The sequence below is a fragment of the Cibotium barometz genome, chromosome 44 (genome assembly GCF_041138505.1).
Source record: "Cibotium barometz isolate CiBa-2024 chromosome 44, ASM4113850v1, whole genome shotgun sequence".
Lineage (NCBI taxonomy): Eukaryota > Viridiplantae > Streptophyta > Polypodiopsida > Cyatheales > Cibotiaceae > Cibotium > Cibotium barometz.
The window spans coordinates 37,954,202-37,963,674 of record NC_141089.1 but is presented as its reverse complement, the minus strand read 5'-3'; the positions used below and the strand labels follow the sequence as shown (position 1 = coordinate 37,963,674).

Here is a 9,473-nt window from a genome sequence, read left to right as displayed (position 1 = left end):
TTAAGTATTCTTGGTGGTTGTTCACACATTTGGGGATTCTTTCATGTGGAGTACATGCTGAGTTGTGTTAAGTATTGTTTGGGCCTTGTTCACATGTTTGGAACACTTTGGGTAGTGATCACACACGACCATGGGCTACCTCTTTTATCCTTCATTTGATCGCCATGGTGCAAATTCATTATCATTGGGATCGTTTTAGTAGCATTTTTTATTGTGATCGTTGTAGGGGAGCCACTCATGCATTATCATCATGGCTCTATGATTGCTATTTCGATTTACCTTCTCATGTCATGTATTGCATATCTTTTGCCGCATTCACACATGCCTTTGGCACTTCAAGGCTTAGACCTCCTCACTCAATGAATTCTTGCACATCCTCACTCAATGAATTCTTGCTATCATGAGGCAGCATATTCATGCCAATATTGGATGTTCGAGCTTCAAAGTTTGATGCCTAGTCATTTTGGGCATTTGTTCAATGAGGAGGAGATATGTGCTAGATGGTCTAGGTGGTTCGTACACAACAACTTCATCACTTCATTGCTTGGCTACATCGATACGGACGGTTCAGTATTGTTTACATGGGACGATCTTTCTTTTAGTGACTTGTATCCCACACTCTTGAGTCATCGTGATTACGTTCCACGTGCGTGGACTACACCAACACACAGATTTAGATGATGATGAGGATGATGTATCACTCCCACATACCAATGATGATGTATTATATCCATATATACATGATGATGTATCACACACACATACATATGATGATATTGATATATCACACACGTGCACATTATGATAGTGATAATGACACGTACATATGATGATACTGATATATCACACACGTGATAATGACACGGACACCTATGCACATGATGTTGATATATGTGATCATGTGGGCATGATCTCGAGGGCAGAGATGGCATCGAGCATTATGAGTGTGCATACACCTAGGCCTACCTACCTTCCTAGGGATCATAGTCTCGTATTAGACGATCTCATGGGCTATTATTTGATTGGTGATGCATCTATTAGCACACACGAGGTTAGTGACACTTTGCATGTGGAGTCACGGGATACACTTGAGCATAGGCCCGAGTTTCTTATGCTAGATTTATCAAGCTATTCTTCTAGGGCTTTTACATGTGGAGATGTCCACGATACCACTAGTCATAGTTCTCACAGCTTACTTGGTAGCATGTGGATATAGAGCATATATTTGAGCTCTCAGGTATTGAGCAGCACGAGGGTAGTGTTGATTTTACTAAGGTGAGATAGGAGACACATGATTATTCATATGGATCTAGAGTGGGTTAGTAGGGATGCATGGATTTAAAGAACTCTTTCACTCGTTGTTTTCATCTTTGGTGGTGGCATTGTAGGGGTAGGGGACATGAATGATATCAAATAGATAAGTGTTGTGTTTAATCACATCACTTGTAGTTACTTCTATAATATATGGTATAGCATTAGTATGCCACCTTCTCATCCACGATCAGATGTATATGAGTGCTTGAACTATATTCTAACTTGTTCCTCTCATTCGAATGATTCCATCTAGGGGGCTAGCAGGGTAGGGGCAAAGGCCATGGTGGATACATGCATCTCAATTGGGGCTAGCGTGGTAGGGGTAAAGTCTACTAGTGGGTAAACACATCTCAATTAGCTCGCCAACATCAAGCCTATCAAGGCATGGCACCACCCTTCAATATTGAGGGTGAGGGGGTGGTTGGCAGAGAGGAAAAGAATGGTGGGGTCTGCAAAGATGAAAATCCCCTTGCATATAAATGTCATGAGAAAGAGTGGGGTGGCAAAGAGGATGATGGCAAAGGAGGTGGCGATGTTGTAGATATTATGTTACAACAAAGTAAGCCATAGAGACATGTGATAGAGGTCGAGGATGCCACAAGGTGTGTGGGACAAGACAGAGAGGATTAGAAGATCTATTGTGGCATCCATGGAGGAAATCCACTGTCTTTTTCTTCCTTTAGCATTGGCTCATCCTCTAGAGCAATGGCTACCGTAGCTTCTTGTAGAGTGGCCTAGTGGCCTAGGGAGGTCACCAAACTGGCATACCTTAGGGGCAAAATTCTTATGCACCAACATGCTCTCTTCAACTAGTATTGGTGATCCCCACTAGTATTCTTATGCTCTCTTCAACTAGTATTGGTGATCCCCACTACCGCTATATGATCTTGTAGATTCTTTATCCTTGTCATGAACTGTTATGTTTTTTATCCTTGTCTGATTCCTCATCTCATATAGGTACTTAAGAACTTGCAGTCTCATTTTTGTCTATCTAAGTGGTGGGTCAATAGAAGCTCGATTTTTTTTCTTCTATTCCTTTTTGGTGTCCTTCTAATCTTTCATGTTCTTGCTCCATTTTGATTTATTTTATATATTTGGAATCGCTTCTTAGATTGGTTATCAATGAATTCTCTAAGGTTCTTTAGACCAACAAAGAACTCTTCATTTAGTATTCATCTTGGTTCTACTTCTACTAGCTAGCTCTTCTTCTTTCGATTGAACTTTATGGATTTTTGTGTTCCTCGTGAGGACCACCAAACTATATTGCTTTGTGTGTTCCTCAAGAAGATCACCAAATGTGGATGGTTTGGAAAGCGAAAGTGACTTGGTGGACTTTGGAAGTTTATGGGGATCAAACTAGGAGATGATGTGCAATACAAGACTCAACAAACAATTGGAGAGAAATTACAAAATCCAAAAGATAAGATCCCTATATAGACGTAATACAACCGAGTACAATCTACAAGCGGTTTTCTCCCACCATTCATGAGTGCTAGAAGTTACAAAGTTTAGAAGACCAGTAAAATAATATATAATGTACATTTCCAAATTGCCAGCTCTGTTAATGATCTTTCTAGCATAAATGTGCTCTTCAAATACATTTACAAATTGCCAGCTATATCTCTTATCTTTCGAACACAATTCTCTATATAGTAGTCAATGGGTTTGCCTAATTAGAGATTGTGAACCTCATCGGGTGTCTCACTTAGAACGCCTAGGAGTCTTCGACTACCCTACTATGTTTGAAAGAAAGCTGTGCTTCTAGGGTGGAGGTTCTACAAGGATGTGAATGGGCCATGAAAACCTTCATGTCCAAAGGGGAACCAAGAAGGGAAATTCCAACTTGTGTTGTGGGTTCCATGGTGTGTGGTAGATTATTTAAATTTATATTCCTAATTGAGGCAATCTTGTCCATGGATCAAACATTTCCCCTACTTGTGCAAGCCTTTAAACTCCCTTGGGCAGTGTGCAAGTGTGTGAAGGCCCCTAAGTATGTAATAAATGGGTTAAGTAGTATGGTTGTGAATGTAAACAAGATCTATGGAAAGCTTGCCTTTGTTGAGAGAGAGAAAGAGATTGATTTACATGCGCACGTGTGTGTGTGAGAGAGAGAGAGATGCACTAAATACTAATTTCAATTTTTAACTAATATTTTGAAACCAAAAAAGTAGTACTACTACGTCTTACTAAGGCAAGCAAGATTTATAATCATTTAAGGTGGGGTGGTGGTAACTCATCCATCAATTCTGAGCTAGGGAATCAATTTGGCCAATAAATGCAATTAATTAAATGTGCTTAATTTGAGGAAACCCGTAATTAAATATTCTTAAGTTGGTGAAAGCCCTGCGCTATCATTAGTGCTAAGCAAGAGGGGGACTACATTCATGCTTGCTTCAAAGCAAAAGCATACTCCTCCTTTACATGCAAGCAAAGAAAGGATTGGTTTTAATGTTGATATCTCCTAATGTGGTACTATAAATGAAAAAAAAAATAACGGTCACCTGCTGGAATAGAAGAACCCATCAATCAATAGGTTGCAACATGTATCTCCATCACTTGTTTACAATTTCTGTTTGCTTATTGAGCTCCTATGTCGAAGCAATTAATGCAAAATCTGAACATGTTTACACGGCTTTGCTCAAAGACCCTCCAGTAGTTCACCTGTTTGATGAAGAATTGCAAGGAGATGGGATCTACATGCCAGGGTTTAACCCATCTTCTCAACATCATTACTGCAAGATTAACTATAAAAACAACTAGATTAACTCAAATATTGTTGTAGATTTCATCAAATCTTCCCACCATGATCATTAGCAGTTCTAATCAAATCTTGTTGTTGACCTCTACAACTAAATGCTCTTATCTGCTAACTACATTGATAGTAGCAGAAAGATTAGCTCTAATCAAATCTTGCAACGACTCTTGGCTTGCAATAAGGATAATTACAAGATTATGTTAATCTTCTACTGTTATTTGGTGCAGCCAATCTCCAGATGATTATGCTTCTCATCTGATTAGCAGTCATGACTCTCTACTTGAGGGCTCTTTCAGAAGGGGAACATACCAGAAACTCTATAGCTACACTCACCTCCTTAATGGCTTTGCTGCTCTCTTATCTGAACAACAGGTGAAACCATTCTATGTAACATAACCATGACCAATTTATTATAGTATATCTCCTGAGCAAGCAGATACCCGCTAATTAAGCGTTATGTGTTAAGCCTTGCAAGGTATATTAGTCATACTTTCATAGCAAAATCACTATGATTTTTACCATTAATATTTTATTTAATGGTAACTACATGCACTTAATGGTGAGATTTCTTAAGTAGCTCAAGTCTACGAGGGATGCAGCTCTCAATATGCTAACACAAGCTATGACATAACTCCTCTTCACGTCCAAAAATTTTGATATCCCTTAGCATGACCCAGATCCTTTTTGTACATGCAATATGCAAACATGATTAGACCAAGTTTCCACTGGCTGTAATACGTGTGTATGTGTGTCTGCAAGCATTGTCACATGGCCAGCCTGAAGACAATCTAATGTGGATGGAATACATTTGCAAGCACTTTCACATGATCAAGTTGAGTATAAACTAAGGGCCTTTACTGCTGTAGCAGTGTTTGTACTCTGCCCCTATTGTGACTCTATGTGGCTGCACTGTGTCTGAACCCAACCTAAGCTTTAAAAATACTAGGTAAGATGATGTGTAAGAGCATTCCCCCATGACCACAATACTGAAAAGTGAATGTAAGGTAATGATCTGCCATACACTGCACTGTGTTGCAGGCTGCCAGTTTAGCCAGGTTGCCAGGGGTGGTGCTAGTGGAGAGAGACACGGGGGTGAGGACGCAAACCACGCATACTCCAGCTTATTTGGGGTTGCCAGGTGCAGCATGGAAGGAAGAGGGCGGTGTCACAAATGCTGGTGAGGGCATTGTGATAGGGGTGCTAGACACCGGCATAGACCCAACCCATCCCAGCTTCTCAGACGAGACCCCTAAGCCATACCCCTGTGCCACCCACTACAGGGGCTCGTGCGAAGTGGCAGCCGAGTTCCCAAAAGGCTCCTGCAACAAGAAGCTCGTGGGCGCCCAGCACTTTGCTGCAGCGGCCATTGCCAGTGGAGAGTTCAATGCCAGTATCCACTTTGCATCACCCTTGGATGGAGATGGCCATGGCACGTGAGTACTTGATGTATCATCTTAAACTTGTATACAATTAATTCATCACACTATTTCATATAATTTTTGCATCATGACAGGCATACTGCATCAACAGCAGCGGGAAATAATGGCGTTGCCGTGAAAGTGGATGGTTTGAGTTATGGGTTAGCTAGTGGCATGGCACCAAGAGCCCAGTATGCAGTTTCAAGCATTCTCTCTGTTAATGAGACATGACACCACGTTGTTCTAACCATAATCTGATGGCCATTCTTGTTGCGTATGTTTCTTACAGCATCGCAGTATATAAAGCACTATACCGAGGCTTTGGAGGATTTAAAACAGATGTGGTGGCTGCCATGGAGCAGGTTAAGTGCTTTTCTTAATGTATATAATGTCATACATTCACATGCGTATGTAGACATACATGCATGTGTGTACACGTCCTTGTATGTAGAATGTAGGCAAGTGGATTCATCATGTTGATAAATCCCATACTGGATTACAATCCAAACAGGCTGTGAAAGACAAGGTGGACATACTAAGCCTATCCATTGGTGTAAACGTTCCCCCACCTGGGGTTGCTGTATACTTCAACATCTTTGAGATGGCAATGCTTTCGGCAACAAAAGCCGGTGTGTTCATTGCACACTCTGCAGGGAATGTGGGCCCTTTTCTGCAGTCAATCTTGTCATTCAGCCCTTGGATATGCTCGGTTGCCGCCAGTGTCCATGACAGGACCTACCCAAACTTGATGATCCTTGGTAACAATGTAACAGTCCAAGGAATAGGGCTTGCACGTATGTAACCTCCATTGTAAGCCTTTTTCCATTATCATCTCTTATCGTAGTTGAATCTTGTGTCAGTTTGATGTATGTCCCATGTGTGTGTGACCAGCTGGTACCCCTGGCAAAGGTAAGCACAGCTTAATACTAGCCCGTGATGCTCTGGAGAATGATTCTAGCACAATCCCGGGTGCCAATGAATGCCAGAATGCAAGGTTATTCAAGAAGCCAATGGTGCAAGGCAAACTCTTAATATGCACCTATAGCATATATTTTCTCTTTGGAAGATCCACAGTAACGGAAGTTGTCAACACAATTAAGGAGCTGTCAGCTGTGGGTGTTGTGATGGTCATAACACCCGACCTAGATGGCAAGTTCAGCATTCCGCAGGCTCTATTCCCAGTCCCTGCTATAATTGTCTCAACAATGAAGGACACAGAGGTGTAATACTACTAAAACTCTGTAGTTTTGAGCCTTAGCACCTTGTCCATTTTGAATATCTCTTCCTAAACCAAAGCATGATCAATTTGCAGGCTGTTTTGAACTATTATAACAGTGCACCCAAGTCCACTGAAGCCGCACGAATCCATGGTGCAAAGGCCAAGTTCAGCCATGAAGCCCCTGTAGTTGCTAGCTTCTCGTCAAGGGGGCCTGACTCTAGAAACGATCAACTGGAAGTTGCAGAGGTATTGAAGCCCAACATAATGGCTCCTGGAAACATGATATGGGCAGCCTGGTCCTCTATAGGAGTGGACTCTTCAGAATTCCAAGGTCAGCATGCATAATGTGCCTTTTTACATACTTGATATGGGCTCTGTTCTTGCTTAATTTGCTAGTAAGCTGGCTGTCCTTAGTTTAAGGTTCTCACTATTGCAAGGATGATGGTGCAGGCCAACGGTTTGCCATGATGTCCGGCACCAGCATGGCAGCTCCTCACATTGCAGGAATCGCTGCACTTGTAAAGAAGAAAAATCCCAGTCTCAGCCCTGCAGCCCTTTCTTCTGCTTTGGCAACCACAGCCTACATTGTAGACAAGCATGGAAAGCCCTTGCTTGCCCAGAACCCTTCCAGCAACATTAGTGTTGATCTTGGCCCAGCCACACCCTTTGATTTTGGAGCAGGGGCTGTGAATGCAACAGCTGCTCTAGATCCAGGACTTGTCTTTGAAGCAGGTAAACAATACATCTCCTTTGCCTGCTACTCAAAAGTATGTACATGAGTGTATGTATATGTGTGTGTGAGTGTACATGTATATGTTATATATGTATGTATGTATGTCTATATGCATGCGTGTAGAAATGTATGTATGTGTGCTTGTATGTCAATATGTATTGTGTGTTTAAGCACGAATGTATATATGTATGTGTGTGTGGTGTGGGTATGATGCTTGTATGTGTGTGCGAGTATGTGCATGTATGTATGTATGTATGCGTGTATGTATGTATGCACGCATGCATGTCTGTATGTATACACACATCAAATTTGTAAATTTTGGTTAAATACAGTCTCCTTATGCATTTATGATACTAGCATTTATAATTAAAAATGGTTGCCCCAGGGTTTGAAGACTATGTGAAATTTTTATGCACCATACCTGGAGCTGCTGGAGCAGTGAAGAACACCACAGGTGTAACATGTGATGGGGGATCATCATCATCAAGAGGCATGGCCACTGATCTGAATTTGCCATCCATTACCATAGCTAACTTGACGCATACCCGCACGGTTTTGAGGAGGGTCACAAGCGTCTGGCCATCATTGGAGACTTACACGGTGAAGATTGTGGAGCCCAAGGGGGTGACAGTGACCATCAAGCCAATGCAGTTCACCATTGCCCCACAGAAAACACAGGAGCTCTCAGTGTTCCTCGCCCCTACTAAGACAAGCAGAAACCCTAGCTTCGGCCACTACATCCTTTCTGGTAGCAATGGCCACACAGCTCTCGTCCCCATGTCCGTTGTCTCAGTGAAGTAAGTAGTGCTTGAAGATTTTATTAAAACACGTGTCAGTGTGCCCAAAAAAAAAAGGTATTTTAGGAAAAAGTGTAAAACCTGCGTCTCAATTATTTAAAGTATCATCAGGAAAATTTTAAAAAATTTGAAGGTTAATCTTCTACAACCTCTCATTAAATATTTACATACATTTTTTGAAATTCAAAATTACAATTACAAATGCAAACCAGAGTTTTTTCTCGCACCATGTGTATAGCGACGATATAAGTTGGGCATTCCAAGAGAGCATGTTGCACGATGTGCGAAGGTGCATGTTTCTAGTTTTTTTCTTTGCGTTTCTTGTTATGACTTTGGTTTTAGTGTTTCTTAACATTCTTGCTGAAGATAGTAATTGTACACTTGAGTGGGTTGCTACATGACATATGTACACATGGACTTGGAGCTCATGGGGCTTACCATATGTGCACTCAACGAGTGTGAAGGCAAAGATCCTTGCCCATCCACCACCACGACGAAAGCTTGGATGCCACCGCAATCGGCCTTGTTGGTGCACTTGTTTGAACTTTGGCCTTCCAACTAGCAAGTTAATGTTGTGGCGTGGCGCATGGGGGTGTTGTGGTACCGTGGGGATCCCCATGGGTTTGGGGGGCAGCTCTAAGGCACATTGAAACACTTGGCACTTTGGGTGGCTCATTTGAAATTAGAAGCCTCATTGGTGGGTTTGGTACGCATGACGGGGGTGTTGCCATGAAGCATTGACTTTTGAGGTGGTATGGGTACTGAGATTGTCGTCGCTTGGGCTTCAAGGTTTGTGTAGACAGTGATGTTCTTGGGACCCAAACAGACAAGTTTCCTTTGTAGAAGCCTTGGGCTTCTAGCAGCTTTTGACGAGGGCTCGGGGTTTACATAGAACTCTGTTGCATGGGGCTCCTGCTTTGGGTGGCCTGGGCTTTGGGCCAAATGGTGTTGCTAGGTCTTTGCTTGGGTGTCTAATCTAATGGCAAATATCTACTTCTATGGTTAAGACATGATCTCCTAAGATTAAAATTTCCTTTAAAAATGTTTGCATTTTTTATGCCCTTACTCTATAGCATCGGCATCCCTACTATGCATTTTTAATGCCTCTTTTGCCCTCCATTAGGGTGTGAATAGCCCTTATTAATTAAGGTCTAGGTCAAAAGATGAGGCTTGATGCTTATAAAAGAAATGTACATACGGGAGTATTATCATAGCCCTTATTAAGGTCTAGGTCAAA

General features: G+C 41.9%; 1 protein-coding gene across 1 annotated transcript; it reads left to right on the top strand.

Annotated features, from left to right (window-relative positions):
* The first annotated feature begins 3,834 nt into the window (after positions 1-3,834).
* LOC147613251 (subtilisin-like protease SBT2.2) lies at positions 3,835-8,379 on the top strand. The gene is made up of 10 exons (XM_086782527.1): positions 3,835-4,019; positions 4,297-4,441; positions 5,108-5,502; positions 5,583-5,678; positions 5,777-5,849; positions 5,999-6,281; positions 6,379-6,707; positions 6,800-7,037; positions 7,157-7,438; positions 7,825-8,379. The coding sequence occupies exons 1-10, from the start codon at positions 3,856-3,858 to the stop codon at positions 8,238-8,240; spliced, it is 2,421 nt and encodes an 806-aa protein (XP_086638653.1). The 5' UTR covers positions 3,835-3,855; the 3' UTR covers positions 8,241-8,379.
* The last annotated feature ends 1,094 nt before the right edge of the window (positions 8,380-9,473 follow it).